The sequence below is a fragment of the Agelaius phoeniceus genome, chromosome 2 (assembly GCF_051311805.1).
Source record: "Agelaius phoeniceus isolate bAgePho1 chromosome 2, bAgePho1.hap1, whole genome shotgun sequence".
NCBI lineage: Eukaryota > Metazoa > Chordata > Aves > Passeriformes > Icteridae > Agelaius > Agelaius phoeniceus.
Genome location: NC_135266.1, coordinates 34926593 through 34944888, shown reverse-complemented (window position 1 = coordinate 34944888; position 18296 = coordinate 34926593). Strand labels below are relative to the sequence as shown.

The 18296-nt window shown below is 37.5% G+C and overlaps 1 protein-coding gene across 1 annotated transcript; it reads left to right on the top strand.

The window, feature by feature from the left end:
• Window positions 1-2684: 2684 nt before the first annotated feature.
• Window positions 2685-15823, top strand: LOC129117619 (interleukin-5 receptor subunit alpha-like). The gene is made up of 10 exons (XM_054628370.2): window positions 2685-2787; window positions 3145-3299; window positions 3434-3581; window positions 4133-4241; window positions 4330-4517; window positions 6549-6685; window positions 8151-8295; window positions 12131-12218; window positions 13429-13516; window positions 15667-15823. Exons 1-10 carry the CDS (start codon window positions 2685-2687, stop codon window positions 15787-15789), a joined length of 1284 nt encoding a protein of 427 aa, XP_054484345.2. The 3' UTR covers window positions 15790-15823.
• Window positions 15824-18296: the final 2473 nt, after the last annotated feature.

Genomic DNA, 18296 nt, shown 5'->3' with positions numbered 1-18296 from the left:
AAATTAAAAAAAAAAGAAGTGGTAAAATACGTATAGCTGTTTGGGGTTTTTTTTTAAGCCCCATTTTTGACAGGATATGGCTTGGAAAGAATTTGGGGTTTTTTGTGGTGTTTTCTTTGTTTGTTTGGGTTTTTTTCATTATTGTTCTTTTTTAGATGATTTAGATTGTTGAGATAATTTCTGTCCCACTATATTAACTGGACTGTATGCAAGTATATTTGGCTAGTATGCAATTTTTTTCGAGACAAAAGAGCAGAGAATCTTATTAGAAAAAAATTGTCAGGCAATGAATTTTATTTTGCACATCATGGACTGAATTTCAGCACCATATGCTAACTCAAACCTCTTTGTAACACAGGATGAGGAGCACAGAGTCCTGTCTGAGAAGAAATGTTCTGTCTTTCAACTCATCTATGCTGGCATAAATGAAAATGCATGTTCTTTGACAAGTTGTGATTCAAAAGCTTTTTATGTATGGACAGATTTTGTTCCCTCCTGGTCACTTTGGGTGTAATTATGCTGCAGTGCTTTCACTTTACTGTTTTTGTGGACTAATTAATTGTATATAAACATAAGAAATACCCTGTGGGGTCAGCCCAGCTGTCCTTCTGCTGTTCTGCCTGCAGCAGTGAGAACAGGAGATGTTACTCAGAAATAATCCCCAACTCTGGCCACCTCCTGCAGCCCATTCCCTAAGTATTCTCCCAGCACCTAGAGCTGCTGGCTTAGGGATGTGAGCTTGTGCATACCCTCTAATAGTTTTTCTGGTAGCTTTCCATGTACCTGATTTCCATGCATTTTCCTGGTCCTGTTTGCAGCCTGCTCGCCCTGTGCAGCCTCGCAGCGTTGGTGGGAGAAGGTGTCCATGTTCAGTGCACACTGAGTGCAGAGGTGCCTCTCAGCCCTGAACAAAAGGTACTCCTAGGAGCAACTCACCTTGGGGAAACAGCACTGCTCTCACCTGAAATGCCTTTGTTTGACTCAGGTTGGTTGGCTTTTTTCTAAGTTTGTTCAGACTTTTAAAGTCTTCCTTGTCTGCCCCTGTGTGTCCTGTCTCCAACTATAAATGCATTTATATTGCTGCACAAATTATGTCCATTTTTGTTTCTGACACCAAAAGTTGTTGCTACTGTAAGATTTATTTTGTTCCTTTTCCTGTACCACATCCCCTTTTGACTTGTGTTTTTCAAAAAAATCATGTTAATATTAGCCACAGGTATTTTAACTTGCTTAATGTTTTCCATCCTCATTTTTCCCTTTCTGCTAATTTAAATAAAGTACTTACATGTTCCTAGGACTGTTTTTCATTGCTCCATTCCATGGAGAGGAATGAGCCATTATGTGTTGAATAGTAAACCATCAAAATTTCCTTGTTTTTATTTTATATTTTCCTGACTTTTTCCTCTTACCACACACCATACTGTTCTAGGAGCACAATTAATGGCACAGCTCACGCCTTCCCTCTCCAGACAATTGGAATTGGCTTCTTACCTGGGCACACCAAGCAGAATTTATTCTTTTTTTGGCTGGCCATGTGCATAGTGTGACTAGCACAGTATAGCTGCTGCTGGTGCTACAGCTGAGATCACTCCAGAATGAACAGAATGGGGAAACCTCTGCCTCACAGCTTTCTGTTATGAATTTTTCACAGCACTTCATAAACAAGGGCAGCATTCCTTAAGGGGTCTCTTTTTCACTGCATTGTGATAAAAGAGCATCATAAATTAATCTGTATATGTATGTAATTTTAAGTGTATGTGTATTTCTTTTTTCCAGGAAACCTCATTGTAGATTTTTCTGATTTGCTGAACATTCACACATTTTCCTCTGCATGACCAGTGCCACTTATTAGTCAATGTATTGTGAACCTTTTGATGTGGCTCCAGGTGCTGATCCCTGGACACAATATGTCTGAGAATTTAAAAGTGAAAACAATCAGAGCCAAGATAAATCAGTTAGTGAGTGAAAGTCTCTGAACATGGAGGCATATGAACACAGAGAGTATCAAATGTTGTTTTACATTAAAGCAACCTCTGAATGAGACCCTTCAGAGAAATAACAATGCTGTCTTGCTAAAACCAACTTTGATCAGTCTGAATCTGTTTGCTCACTGTATTCCAAATTTAGCAATCACCTGAAATTCTCTTGCTGATACTTTTTCAAATGGCAGGATTCATCTCTAATGGTTCATATCCTCCCAAACCAGGTAACACAAGTCACAGTCTAGAAATGACAGTTCTCTATGGCCACAAGAGGCCAGATAACACACACAAGGAGAGCTGCTGGGCTTAAATCAAGCCATGGTTATGTCAGGGGGGCCCTGCCTGAACGCTTGCAGTGTCAGTAGTGTCATATCTGTGCTGTTGGCTTGCAATCAAAGCTGTGCTGTCACTCAGAACCAGTGCTCTATGGCACACATTCTCTCTGGCCCTGGCTCCCTGTCAAAGAGTGGGCTTGAGTACAAACATCCTGGCAACAGCAGGCACCAGTCAACAAGACCTGTCAAAGATATGTCATTTCATATTTACCTTTTGTACTTTAGACACCTTTTAAGCATCTAGGTGACCCTTTCCTAATATTTCACAGGTGCAAAATGAAAACATCATGTTCTAACTACTTTTTCAACCAAGCTTATAACTAAAGAGTCTCCAGTTCCCTCAGACCTGTGGCCCAAAACATTTGCTATGGCATGTGTGACAGTCATTCGTGCCCTGCTGATATTAAGCTTTTTCCAACATAAGAAACTGTTTTCCACAATCCTGGCAAGTGGAAAAGAAGACATAAAGGGTAAGTAGGCTATTAACAGTTCATCCTATGCTAACCTTCCCAGATCTCCAATCTGAACTTTCAATGGCCCATAGGGAGAAATAGAGGCACTTTCTATGGCCCATAGGGAGAAACAGAGACCTGCAGTAGGAGAGGTGTTCAAGACAGGCAAAAGTGAATCAATTAATTTTGAGAGCTGCAAAGAGCAGCATGATTCAAATTGCTGAAAGTCATATTCAGCCAAGCTCAGAAATTCCTGCTCCATGCAAGAACAGAAGTCCTGGTAGAGCTACTGGGCATGCAAGCCTTGCTGAGAAACAATTCCTTAGTGTACACAGTGGGGGATCCTCTCTCTATGTAATATCATTGTAATTGCAGATGCACTTAGGCTGCATAATGTTATGTGGGCCACCAAGGATGATTCAAGAGTTATTTTGTCCTGGGACAATAACCTGACAAAAGAAGAAACCAAGAAATACACCGTGAAGTATATTTTGAGTTATAAGTTCTTCAATACCACTAAGGAAAGGAAAGTAAGTCCTTCAGAAGTTGCACATAGTGTAAAGTGAAATAATATATCATATTATTCAGTAGATAAGTTTGCATAATTTCCCTTTCAATACTTAGAACTGTCTACCTTCACGGAGTTTCTTCTTCCCCCTCCTAGGAAAGACTGCAAGAGAAGGAAAAGAAAATACATCTTCAATTACACTCTGGTTTTAATGCTAAAGTTAAGACACAACTTTTTGCAAAAGAAACAGAAGACATAATTAAGGAGAGTGACTGGACAGAACTTACTTACAAGGCACCTCCAGGTCAGCTATTTCCTGCTTGTTGTTAGGATATCCAAGCATTTATGATAATTTCCTGTTTTGGAGAATTTCTGAAATCTCATTATTATCTTCTGCTACTTTTTATGTTTTTGTTCAGATATGTTAAGAATATGGTTCATAATACCTTGAGATATTGCAGAATTATTTCCTTTATTAGATGTGTTCAGATTCAGAAAACTCCGGCTCTGCTGAGCAAGATGTCAGTATGATCCAAACACTCTTTTCATTTCTCTAGAAACTCATGTATCCTAAAGATTGCCTTCTGTATCACATGATTTCAGCAATTCTTAAAAGATCAGAGATTTTAATTTGTTTTTAAGTGGGTCAGTAAGGCTTTGGTGTCAGTAGTAGATGTGCTTCCCAATTTTCACAGTCTACAAAGCAGAAAGGCCTATTTTTTCTCAGATAGTACTTTTTCATGCTTCTAGAAATAAGCCAATATAATGGGTTTGTAAAGGCAACCATCATGTTGTTATTAGGAAATCAATGCACAATCAACATGACTCTTTCTTTTTACCATTTCTTTGTTGCAGTTTACATTCAGAATCTTTCATGCATCATATATAACATTTCTTTTTTCAATTGCACCTGGCACATCAAAGCAGAAGCTCCTGAAGATATCCAGGTCTTTACCTCATACAGGTAAAGGATGTTTAGCAAAATAAGTATGAAACCATGATTTTGGACCTAAGTCTTTGATTTTAAAAAGTCTTATATTTCCTTCTCACAGACATGTAGGAAAGGTTTTTGCATGCCAGCAATATATAAAAAATGTAAGGAAGAAAAATATTGGATGCTATATGAAAGAAATACATTTCCAACCATCAAGGAAAATAAATTTAAACATAACTGTGAGAAATTTGAGAAATATTTCAAGAGGACTGTCTTATTTCAAAGCTTTCACACCTCAGAAAATAGGTAAATATTGTCTATTATTGTATATTATAAAATGTTATTTATTGGTTACTTCGTGAAAAGCAAAAAAGGAAATTGGTGTGACATAGTCATAATATTAATTCTAACTATTTAGGCATTCATCTTAGTGTGAATGTTGCACAAAGATAAAACAAAATGGATTAGGGCTGAAGTATTTTTAAATTTTTTTGTCTGATTTAATAACATTGTTTATCTATAATTTTAATTAAAAGAAAATATAGGCTAATGTGAGGAAAAAATTTATAAGCATTGCACCCTTGTTTCTCCATTTTTTTTTTGTTTTCTATCCTTTTTTATAATGCTGAGCAAGTGTGATTAAGAAAAAGAACAGAAATAGTCACAAGTCTCACTTATAACCTGAATTTAAGAACATGAATATTCTCAAACATTAGTAGAATTTTTATTTATTTTTTAAGTTAAAAATATCTTGGCAGTTATTTTTAATTATCAACAGTTTTGAATGATCATATAAAATTACTTTTCCTAACTTCTCTGGGAAGTTTGAATTAATCTCATGGGTAAGAAATTCACCTGAAATTTAGCAAAGATTGCAGATTCAAATGCCTTTTAAGTCTTTAACATGTTGATTGTCTTCCAGACCTGTAACCTGGGAATCAGTCATAGCTCAAGGGATGATAAAAGTTTAATTTAAAACACTAAATATTTATTCTGAGTTAGATCTCATCTAACCTTTTCTAAGACATTAAAATTTTTTGCTTTACCTAAAGCTTTTCACTGCTTTTCACTGCAATCAGAGCCAGCTATAATCTGACATATGACAAAAGGATGAAATGAAATTGCTGCCTATTCTTGACATCCTTACAGAAGGGAGAATGGTCTGGCAGCAGTATTTTAGAGACTAAACATAAAACCCCTGCTTCTTCCTCTTCTCATGGCTCATGTCTCTTTAGGGCTCATGGTGTGCCCCCACCCTCAAAGGCTGCTAGAGCAAGCACAGCAGCTGCAGGGACCTGTTCTGCTGCCACTCACCCTCTCTGGCTTTTCTCAGAGTGCAGCCCTGTCATCCCCAGACCTCAGCGACCCTGTCTGCAGAAGCTTGCCATGCACTTCTGCCTCTGCTGGGAGGGATTTTTCAGAAAATTCCAGCTGGAGTTCTTCCTTTCATAGAAATCCAGCAGCAGCTGAGAAGGACTGAGAATGCCTGGGTACTGAGCACACACTCAGCAGCAGTGCTCTAACACTTGCCATGCTAAAGAATAACTATAGGCTTGCTTATATGAGTCCAGATATAAGGTGAATATATACATGAGCTGAAATCCTGGGGACTCAAATGTCCAATACTGTACTTCCTCCACAGCAAGTGCTTGCTTGCTCCTCTATAGGAGAGAGAAAGAGAGATATAAGCATCTGCAGAAATCTTCACATATTGAATCAGACAATTCTCTGGGCAACAGGTTGTTCTGGGAAATTGTGGATGCCCCATCCCTGGAAGTGTTCAAGGACATGTTCAATGGAGGTTTGAGCGACCTGCTGTAATGGGAGGTGGCCCTGTCCATGCAGGGGGTTTGGAACTAGGTAGTCCTTAAGGCCCCTTAAAATCCAAACCCTTCTAAGATTCTATGAAGCCTTTATAAGTGTCCCCTCTGTAACCCCTCTTTGAGACATGAAATTCCATTTTTTAAAAGTAATAATACAAGGACTGAGGGTATACAAAACACATGTATCCTACAAGACGTGGAGCCAGTAGCAGCCTCAAGGTCTCCTCAACACCAACACTGACTCTGGAGAGGGCCTTCTTCTCCTTCCCTCTTTCTGCCTTTCCTAGAAAGATACATGGGAAACTCCAACTACGTCCCTTTATTTTGAGGTACTTACTGAACTGCAATTTCAAAGAAAATGTGTCACTCGCTAGAATGTCCTTGGGCGTGGCAAACTCCATAACACTCAGCTGTGTATTTTAAGGACTGATGTACTTTCATTTGTTTTACATCTGTATCAATACAAGAAAAAGCATGAGGTACAGAAGGTCTCTCTGCACTCTTTATTTTTCAGAAAAGCTGAACCCGCCAATCAACGTCTCAGTTTCCCTTGAAAACAAAAGTATTAAAATTCATTGGAAACCTCCACCTACTATTGGTTCAGCAAGGAAGAAGTGTTTTTTGTACCAAGTGAAAATAACAGATCATAAGGTAATCAACTTCCACAAAAACAAGGCATCCCTCAAACTTAACAGAATTTAATCTCAAACAAACTTTAAAGAAATCCCATTGTCTTTAATAAACAATACAATTTGTCTTTCTGAGAAAAATGAAAAATCAATACATTTTATGAAATCTTTCAGAGTCAGGCTTGCATTGAAGTGAAGGAGTTTTTGTCTTCTATATTAAATTTGAATTGTACACTATTATCACATAGACTGTATTGACTTTTTTTGTTATAGAAAGAGAATATTGTCTGAAAGCTAGGAAAGGTTGTCAAGTACCATGGAAAACAAGATTAGAATTTGAAATTCTGGTTAAGTCTGAAATCAACAAGCCAAATCTCAGTAATAAGGAAAATCCTATGATTAGGAAATTCAGGTCAAATATGTCAACACAAAACAAGCAATTAAAATATAGGAGTCATCACAGAAGAAAGAAGGCCTGTGGATTGCATTGAACCACAAACTAAGTCAACCATTTTGTGTTAGGAAAAGGTCAAATGTTATTTAAGTGTATATGACCAGCATGTCACATGTAAGATGCAGGTTGTGACTAACTTGCCCGTCTAGATGTTGGGTTTCCCCTGAAGTTTCATATTGTGCTTTGGGTACCACAAAATATTAATAAACACCAGAACTGGAAAAGCCTTAAAGGGAAGAGAAAGAACTGACACGGTGCACAGAGTCAAATCCACACCACATCAGTCAGTATGAAGAGAACAGATCATGCTTTCCTAACAACAAGGAAGCAAAGATTCCATGTTTCTCCATGTATGAGATTCATATGTTCTACTTCTTTGCAGCCTTTTAACATCACTTTTAACTTCTACAAGCAAGATTTTTCTCTCTTTCTTATTACTTCTAAAATTTCTAACATTGTTTATTTATAGAAGTTTGCTTCAGTATTTAAAAGTGATTAGGGATTGTTTAAAGATCCCTCTTCTTTAAATTCCACCACTCCATGTTTGGGCTTGATCTGTTGAAGTGATGTTCTTTTTTTTTTTCATAGGCACAATTAAAGATATTTCAGGATAGCCACAAAAACAATGGATATTCTTCAGGTGAAAAATGAAAGATTTTATTCTAACAGAGAAGCAAGTGTAGCAGACTACCCACACCAAAATCTTGAAACTTGCAGTTCCATAGTTACTGTGTTTATCCTATATGTGGTGTGATAAAAAATGAAAGGGGAATCAGTGTTTTCAAATTCCTAATGTCCTGCCATAAATGATACCTCCTTGTATCTTATCAGTTCCAGTCTCTTTTCATGTTCAGTTCTGAGTTTTAACACACATCTGATGAGAGTCAATTGTATCTGGACATAAGAACTTGTTCTGAAAATCTCTTCCTACTAGTTAGAGATGTAAATAGTAGTATTTGACATCCCTAGTTTATATCTGTTTGAACTGCAATGCAAAATATTTTAAAACAATCCCCTAAACCTCTCTTGATAGATTGCAAATGTCACTGCAGAGAACTATAAGTATCCATTTCATAAGCCAGCAAAAAGATGTGCAGCACAAGTGAGGGTAAAGAAAGAGATTTGCATAGCAAACAAGATCTGGAGTGAGTGGAGTGAACCGGTGTTTATTCATGATGGTAAGTTAGGTACTTACTACTCATTACTCTTTTCATGGGTTATGTTATTACCATTCGATATATTTACTTCATTATTGCCTCTTTTCTGCTCCAGGCTGGTGTTGGGGCAGAACTGTACCTGGGGGTCCATGGCACACACCAGGCTCACACAGCTCTGCTGTAGGGAAGCAGAGTCCTTAGTCTGAGTTCTAATTCCCTGCTTTTTAGAGAACTGTTGTCCTGACTCTTGACAGCCTTTAGGAAATAATAATGGTTAGCAGCTGACTAGGGCCTTACACCGTCATCCCTCCACCTTGTTGCCTTGCCCTGCAAAGGACAGCCCACACATGTCTAAAAATACTTTCAACTGGAGTTAGTAAGCCAAGAAATCCACAAAAGTCCTACCATTCATCAAACCATATGGTCTTTAAGGACTAAGTCCAAAATGTCCCTTATTACACTGATGGAATAATTTCTTATCTGACAGTGATAGGAAATGGTTTAGCTCTTATTTAAATGTATGTGCTCTGGCCCCAACATTTCACTCGAGCACAAAGTAAACAAGAGCATTGCAAAAACAAAGTAAACAAAAGTATTGCAGTACTTTTCCTTCAACCTCTATAAAGAAAACCCCTAACACTGGTGTACTTTCCATGATGAGAAAAATGTCTCCACATGCAGAAGCTTTCTACCATCAGTGTAGGCAGAGGGGAAGTAGTACAGTGGTGTGAGGCTGTATTTATAGAGAAAAACTTGTGTGTCAGCATGCAAAAAAAAAAGTACAGTACTATGGGTAGTAAAACAGAACAAGGTGAGTGTCATTATTTAATAAAACAGACTGTATTTTGGATAGGAATATGTCCTATTGATCTTTGAGCTTCAAATCCCTATTTATCTGAGGACAGGAAATGCCAGGTGAGATGTTATTTTTTTGAAATAGGTTGAACGTAAATTCAGTTATAGAGTTTACTGGATACTGGATTCCTGCTCTATCAGATGCCTTATTGTATCCCACTGGTCTGCTGAAACCTTTTTTGGCCTAAATTCCTCCATTTAATTTCAAAAGCATTCCACTTGTGAAATATCTGGAGAGAGAAACCTTAATTGCCCTTTATTTTCATTGTGGTGAAGGAGAGAAATTTTCAGGCCATAAGAGTCTTGAATTCCTCTTTAGAGATTCTCCTTTCTTCTCACTAAAGACAGAGAGAGTCTAAGACCACTGCATGGCCTAGGAGGGGTCAGCCCAGTCTGGCATCAGGCTGCCACATCTGATGTGTAGATAGGGGAAATCAGAAGAGGCCCTCTGGGAGGAGGCATGTAGATTTATTTGTTCCCTGCCAGCCTTTCAGCAGAAGAAGGAAATGGAGTTGAGCAGTCGCCCATTCTGGTTCCAGCTTACCAAACCTTTCTCTCAGCATCTGCAGTCTCCTTTAGCTGTTTTCAACACTGCTGCTTTCCCAGCTTCCTTCACAGCTGTTGCTGAGGTTTGAGAATCACAGCATGTTTTCTCCACTTCAGAAAAGTTTATGATGGACAAGACCCCCATGGCACATGAGCTGTAATATCTGCATGTGTTCAGTGCAGCAGGATGATTTATCCTGGAGCATGCTGCACATGTGGTGCAGCATTTCCCCTCCTTCCCTCCTTCCTACTCAGAAAGGATCAGTGGTTTTTATAAAATTAATATATGCAGTTATTCCATTGGAGGGTCAGGTGCTCAGCCAAATCTCTTTACATACCTCCTTTCATGCTGAGACAAATTTTTCTGTCCATTTTACTTTGTATTCTGTGGAAATTATTCTATCTGTTTCTAATTGGAAAGATGTATAAATGGACATTATGAAAGTAACCTGAAAAAATCACATCCATTCAATATTTTTGTTTTGAAATGTGTCTATTTTTCTGGTGTTACAGGATGTCTTTCTACTGAAATTCTTGAAGAAGCATGGCATGACCTGCTTTCTGTTTGCTTCTCCTTGACATTCTACTGTTTCATCTAGGAAATGTGCAACATTTCTTCAAGAATGCATTTTAAAAAGGCATTTTAGCCTTAATTAAAAAAAAAAAGCCTTCATTTAAAAAAAAGCCGAAACATCAAGATGAAATAACATAATTCAAAACATAACTAAAATATTTGTTCTGAAATGTTCCTTTGACATGAAAAGAATTTGCTAATTTTCTCATGAGGAAAACATTAATTCTCCTTTGGAATTAGCATATGCCCTCGAAAAAAACCTTCACAATTTAACCTGAACTGAGCTGTTTACTATAAAAACTTTCTGCTAAAAAAAGAAATGTTTAATCAGCTTTATTCATATGTAGAAACTTGAAATAATTGGTCTAATTTTTAGAGCTGATGAGCATTCAGAGATCACTTTGAAGTTTGTAGTAAATCAGAAGTGTTCTGCATTTTTGCAAACCAAGCCACTAGTTTTGGTTTCAAAGTTCTGTTATTTCTGTCAAACTTAAACCATTTGCATCTGAAAAAAAAAACAAAAAACAAAAAACACCATGAAATGGTCTACCCAAAAGAATATATGTGCTTTTTCTTGCTGCTCTCCAAAATGCAAGAAGTAAGAAAGCAGGAGAAGCAAACCCCTTTGTGGTTCAGTTGATGATAAGAACAGGACTTCCTCTTCTCCTGGGTGTGTGCACGATGTAGGGTTAGCAGAATGATGCAGAGAAATTACCACAAACTAAAAAAAATTCTACTACACAGTCCAGAGGTGGTTCAGAATAAGTTTTCTGAGCCTTCACCTCAGACAGCAAGAAGAAAGTAACTTCCTTTTCATCTTAAAGTGAATAAAGAGTAGTTTTGTACCTAAAGAAGATAAGGCATATTCTTATAAATTCTGCCCACAAGTTTCTGAGTGCTTTTCTTGGTTTCATATGAAATTTGTGGGAATAAATAGGTTCAAACTCAGAACTTTCATTCTTTTATACTTTGATTTTTAATCTAGATTGATCCTAACACCACTGGTTAACTGGCCTCAGACTATAAATATTTTAAGAGCTGTCCTTGCCTGTTTTTCTTCAAAATACTTAGTTAAAACTAGTCCAAACTAATTGTGGTTCTGAAGCTAGATATTAAACAAGAAATAAAATTTCCCAGAAATAATTTCTGAGTCAACCAAATACATTGCTATTTTGGGTATTTTGGAGGAAGAAATGCAAGGTACAGAGTAGTAGTATTTGTTGAACAGTAAAAATATGTATTGATGCCATTTCTTTAGGACTATGCCAAGCAGGGTTAAAAAGGTAAGTATAATAGAAACCAAATGCTGCTGCTAGAATCAAAAAGAATATTTTGCTTGACAAAATGCTTTTATTTCCATCTTGCCTTAAATCAGTTGCAGCTGTGAAGTGGTGAGGAGGCAGAAGAGGGGGACCCATGGTGTGTGGAGATGGGAGGTAGCAGCAGTAGGAGCTCAGGAGCAGCAGCAGAAACACCAAGAGCAGATGGACAGAGGGTTTCAGGTCCAGAGGAGTCAAGGCTGTGTGGAAATACCCAGTGGCAGGACAGGCCATGCCCAGGATATGAGAGCAGAATTCAAGGAAAAGGAGGGAATGGAAGGAAGCAAGGGGAAGTGCTGGGCAAAGACAGCAGCAAGGCTGAGGGCTAGAAGGATGAAGGGGAGGAAGGAACAGTGCTGAAGTCAGAAGCCCTTTTCCCCTAAAAAAGTCTCCAGGAAATATTTCTTTAAATCTGTGACAGTTCAGGAATAGCAGAAATAGAGCGATATTTATCAGTCCATATGCAATTCATCAATTTATTAACTATCCTAGCCTCTCCCATATAATTAACATTACTTTTCCCTTTTTCTTTTTCTTTTTCCTTTTCCTTTTTTTTTTTAAGAAAAGACAGTGGACATCCTATTGTTAAGCCTCACATTATTTTGTCTTCTGGTTTTCCTTGGAGGTCTGCTGATATATGCATGTAGAAGGTAGTGTACATTTTTGATGATTGTATAAATTTCTGGTGGAAGAGGGGTCAGGATGAGAGTAAACCATACAATGGATAAAAGTCAAACACAGATTTTCTCAAGAAGCAGTTAATTGTTCCTTTCCAACTATTGTTCTAACAAACTAGTGCTTGATGTTATGACCTAGTGTAAGATACTGACACCTGTAATTCTTCTCTTACAGCTCCTACCACAGTCCCCACAGATCCAGTCTCACACTCTACTCTCTGATGTATTTCTGCAACTATAAATGACATTTTTAATCTTACTCTGACAACTGCCACTCTATCTTCAGTGTGACTCTACTCCATGCTTTCACAGATTCTGCATTCAAGGCCACCTCTATTAATCAGGCCAGAGATTAACTTCATGTCATGCTGTCCAATTTCATTTCATAATCCATGGGTGTTATGACAGTAGTCATTCACTCTAAACTAGACTTTACTAGAAATAAAAAAGGGAAGTCAGGCTGGTGGAATGAATTTCCTTTGCTGTACTATTAATACCAATAGTAGAGCAAAGGGATAGTAGTGGCCCTGCACCCACCAGCAGTTAATGCTGCTAACTCTCTCTATGCCACTACCTTTCTGCATGGCAACACAGCTTCCCTATTGACAGCTGCCAGTGGCAGCAAAGGCTTTCTTGAACTGAGAAATAAACTTGTCCAGGATAGGATGATGACTCAAGATACCTTAGTATTTGGAAGGTGCAGTATGTAAGTAGAGCTTCTATTAAAAGTAAACTTATTATTTAATTAGTGACTAATCGTTATTCCTGATTTTTATAAAAGAAATTATCAATTTTTTAACTATGGAAAGAGTACATAGGAATAATTTTTTAAGCTACAGACACAGCTGCATGCCACAAGTTCTCACTTTGCTTGGAAATATTATTTGTGTAGAAATCATAGGTTTTTTATCTATATCCAGTCCTTTTAAAACTCTTGCAGGTTAAAAACCAGTTAGGCTAAAGAAGAGCTAGTGAAAATGTTGAAAAAAGTGTCTACAGTGAAAAGAAAGAAAAAAAAATCTACTAAATCTACTAAATCTACTACAATCTTCTAAATCTACTATTTAGAAATAGCAGATGCCTGTCTTGGAACTGGAATATATATTACAAATATATATCTTATTAATGTCTGATCTGTTCCTGCAGACCAGAATAGTAGCGTGCCTGTATCACTGTCTTGCAGGTACAGATGCCTGGAAGTTTTAACCACACCTGTTCCTCATCCTTCAAATAATATCAAAGCGTGGTTAGCAGATGAGACTCACCACCAGGTAGGGTGTCTTGTTTCTCTTTTTTCTCTCACCACACTGACACGCATGACATTACTTGCAATTGGATGGTACAGCATTGCATTTGGAGCAGCATCTAACTAAAACAAAACAAAATAAAACAAAAAAAGAGGGAAAAGGTATGTACAGCATTTGTTGTGAGAACGGAATAGCTTGTGGAGGTTACAGGACTGATGTCAGTAGACAGGATGGAGAAAATCCCCAGGGGACTAAAATGTCCTGTGTGCTCCAAGGTGTTTCAGCATATCCACACTCAGTGGAACAACATTTTAAGGAGTGATCACCCCGAGTCCCTGAGGAATAGTCAGTTATGGGATGTTATACATGTAAGCATGTCAGCCAGCTATCAAGGGGAACTTTTTGTGGTGATCTGGAAGTCATTGGCTCTGCAGTAGCAAATGTGCAGATTCTTCTAGCAGGAAGGAGGAGGCTGCACAATGCACGCAATGTAATCTACCACAGCTGTGCCCCTGCTTCAGGACAAAGCCACAAGCAGAGGTGTTTACTTTGGAAGAGCTGATGCACTGTGAGCTCAGGTGCTTGCTTATCTCATGCCACATTACAAGTCTTTAGTCAACTTGGCAAAACAAGGGCTAAATATTTACAGTATTTGGACACTGTTGTTTATGGAGCTCCTTGGCTTGCACATTCAGGGTTTCTCATTGCTGTCACTGTGTGAGTTGCAAGGAAAAATGTGCTAGTCAGGCAGTAGTTTAGATCTGTGTAACTCCAGAAAAGCAACACAGTGAACTGTGTGCTAGAAGGGACAGTAAGATTGCTTCTTACCCGGTTCTGCAACACATGAGAAGGCACAGGTGTGCCCAAATTATGATTTTTTGGTGGAAAGCACCATTGAAAAAGGAAACTGTAATGAGGATTTCCTCTGATCTGTGTGCTCAAAATATTTGTTCAGAGCCTCTGCAGGATTTCTGTAAATTTTACTCTATCCTGCCATATTATTATACTTACACTGCAATATCAAAATCTAGTAGAGCATTCAGCAATTTAACTAGTAATTTCCAGTCTGTTTTCTTATGCTGATTTCTTTCCCAAGAGAAAGATGCATGCCTTCCAATATTGTGTTTTGGGGCATTTTTTAATAATATACCTATGTCATTGACAGTAACCACGATCATCTCAATCCAGTAGTCATAATTTGAGTTGTGAGACAAGAGGAATGGGTTATTTTGTTTAATCTTATCTTCTGAAGATGAATTTATGGGGAAAATTATGTGCATATTCTATATAATCAAATGACAAATTGAAAGATTGAAGTGTTTTGAACTTGCCCCTGGAGTTCATTCCACAAGCCTTGGGCTGGGTCCCAGAGCAGCTCCTCCTCTTCACTGCACTCATCCTCTCAGAAAAGCTCAAGAGGTCCAGAACTGGCCTGAGGCCAAGTCTCATATTCTCAGGATTCAGAATAATTTCTATGACACTTCTGGTCAATATAATTTGACCAAATTGGATGCTAAAAGTGCCATGTTGACCCTGAGCTCAGCTGGTTAAAGAGTATATTTATCACCTCTTCTGTGCTGAAGTCCTTCTCACCCATTTTTACCAGTAATTGTGAGCAAATTAATTGATAATACCCATTGTGGCTATGAATATGGGCTAGAAGAACAAAGAATCATAACCATCAGCTTTATATTCTGTATCACCCTTCGTGTTAGAACTGTGTAAACTGCTATGTAGGGGTCTTTGTATTCAAAATATAATCACCAAAAAACTATATTTAATGTTGCTGACATTGAAAGAATTTATTTCTGCCCCTTAACTATTACAAACACTGAATAAACCTTTGACAGAAGACTTCAGCATAGCTTGGGAGTTACTGTCTGCATGATAGCAACAAATTACTGAGACAACACTGTGGTCTTTTGATTCAAGCAATTGCTGATGGCACAATGGTCATATCAGCCTGGAGAGTGACAAGAAATAAAATTAAGGCTCAGAACAACTAAGTAAGTTTGCCTGTGAGTAACTTGTAGATTGAGAGAGTAATTAATATAATCTTTGTATTCCAGTTCAACAGAGTATATGCCAAATAAGTTGAGTGCTTGTAGAAATGCACAGAATTTTGAATACCAGTGAATGTGCATTTTGTGCATAATGTAATTTTTATCCAACAGCAACATATGTCAATGCAAATGGAGATGAACTCAGAGGTTACTCTGGGAACACCAGAAGAGAAGAGAGATGAGAACATTCAACTGCAGAAATGTTTGAAGGAATTCGTGTTAGAAGACCTATAGAGATGACATGCCTTTTTTATCTGCATGCAAGTGTACCTTCTCATGAGGTGGACAATATTCCAACAGATCAAACAGCTGATATGGGAGTTTGTCTGAGCCAAATAACTTCTGCTCTGACAACATGCAACTCTTAAAATTAGCTTTGGATCACAGACACAAAACAGTATCTTGTAGTTTGTCTCTAAAAAAACTGATCTTCAGACCAGTAAAATTAGAGCATCTCAGAAAACATGAACTAATATTGAGGTCCACTTGGGTTAAAATGAAATTAATGTTTCATAATGCTACAATGGTTTCCAAGCCCTGTCTGCTAGATCAAGACTTTTTGAAGATTGGCTGTTCATACAAATCTCATACTATCTATTCAACATCTGATTGAAGTGGTCATGAGAAATGGTGGAAGCAGAAAATGTTTCTGGAAACAGCAAGAGAATCTCACAAGTGATCTCTAAAACTCCAAACAAAACAAAACAAAATATTCCTTTCTGAGTCACTGCATTGTGTAAACATGCATCAACCAGAAAGGAGAGATTTGTGTGAAGACAAGGTCTTTTAATGTTGTGGACTTTGCAGTTGGTAAAATAAGTAAAGTAAGTAAAACAAGAAAACTTTAGACAAGACAAAGAAAACAAAGTTTTCTGCTGTATTGTGATTTTTAAAGTAAGTTTAATTCAGAGAAGTTGTAAGTTCAGAACTGACCATTTTTGCTATTTATTTTTCCCTGTTCTATCAAAGAATATTTCCTACTGATTCCATGAGGTGATGAGCTATGCTAGTCCATTTTTGTGTATACAATCAGGGCAGATTATTCCAACTCTTAGCTGGGAGTGTGTTTATTTGACTAGAAGAGAATGAATTGATTTTGCAAGGAAGGTGTTTCTTTTCTGAAAGTGGGAAATACAAATCAATGATGGACATAATTTTCTGGAAGGTTTGGAAGATTACTTGCTTTCATTACTGGTAATATTTTTCCATGTCAGCATAATATTGATTGGAACAAATAACAATATAAAAATTTTGTTTGTGCTTTTGAAATATAAAGTTTCTAGGATATACTTTGGTGCTGAGTCTTGGTTCACCTAAATGTGCTTTTTGTTTTGGTAAAAAGTCTACAATGGAGAAGATTACACTGTTTCTCCCTTATTATTAAGAATGGCTGGTGACAAGTGGAAAGCTCAATTTAGAAATTTCTGAACAGTAAAAGGACTATAAATGACTTCTTTTGCTGTAAGATCAGTTAATGACCTCAAAAGAACAATCATCTTTAGAAGGTAATGTGACATTTCCTATTGTACTTTTCACAGAACGTAAGGGTGTTCTTACCTTTGGACACCAGTGCTCTCCCCTCCACACCTGTCAGTCTGAAGCCCACACAAATCATCAGGCAGAAATAAATTGTGGGTATCAGGTACTGAGTCAAGCTTCAGAGAGACAACTCCTGGAGTGTCTCCTCTGTCTTGAGAGCTGAGGGGAAAGCCCTCAGTCAACATAGTAACTTTTCTTTTGGATGATCAGACACCATCTCTGTGGGTAGGCAATACAATTTATCCCATGGTCCAATGTTCAGACATGTTTTCTCAAGAAGAGGGGAAAGAACTCCTTCTTTCTGATAAAAATCATTAGAGGAAGCACTTAGAAAGCATCATGAACTTATAGATTCCTTTCTTGGTGAGGATATAGAATGCATAAAATGAAAAAAAAATCACAATATAAGTGAGGTAAGAGGGGTAGATGAGAACTACGCTGGCCACTCACATCTGGAACGCAGACTTCATAGAGTGATATCAGGCCACAATGAATATTATATTGTTCATTATAATATATATTTTTATACATATATTTTATATAGTTTTGCCTTGCAGTGCTTGAAGTCCTAAAGCAGTGCCAGGATTTAAAATAAGACAGAGAATATAAAGATAAAAGGAATTTTATTATTTTATCTGAAAATAGAAGAATTAAATAGATTTTTTTCTGATTAAAATAGCTTTTTTTACAAGAGACCTTGGTCAATACACAGAGTTTGTCCACATGAACATGACAGCCTCCAGAGACACATCACATAAAACATTATGATAATATCAGTTGTATTGAAAATTAATCCTAAAGTGCAAATTTGATAAAACAAAATCCATGATCTGGAACTTTCCAAGAAATGTTTGACCAGCGTATTCCCAAATGGTATAACTTTTCCTTAAAATAAAATATTATTCTAAAGAAATCCAACACATCTTGTCCAATAGTGGATTAATCTGCAATACATACATAAAGAAAGGTAATGATCTGAGAGCAAAAATTCTATATTGCTGGCATTAAGCACCTCAGTCTATACAAAATACTCAGCAAGTTTACTGAGAACACTAAGACAAGTGGTATGGTTGACACGTCTGAGGGACAGGATGCCATTCAGAAGGACTTGGTCAAGCTCTAGCACCTGGCCTATGGGAATGTCATGAGGCTTAAGAAGGCCAACTACAGCAGGGATGTGATTTTCCCCCTCCACTCCATTC

What these genes read in the sequence shown, in the direction of transcription:
- LOC129117619 (XM_054628370.2), top strand. Translation starts at nt 2,685, where the DNA reads ATGGCATGTGTGACAGTCATTCGTGCCCTGCTGATATTAAGCTTTTTC. An exon ending in ATACCACTAAGGAAAGGAAA is followed by an intron (nt 3,300 to 3,433) that starts GTAAGTCCTTCA and finishes TCCCCCTCCTAG; the next exon opens with GAAAGACTGCAAGAGAAGGA. An exon ending in CAGATGAGACTCACCACCAG is followed by an intron (nt 13,517 to 15,666) that starts GTAGGGTGTCTT and finishes TTTATCCAACAG; the next exon opens with CAACATATGTCAATGCAAAT.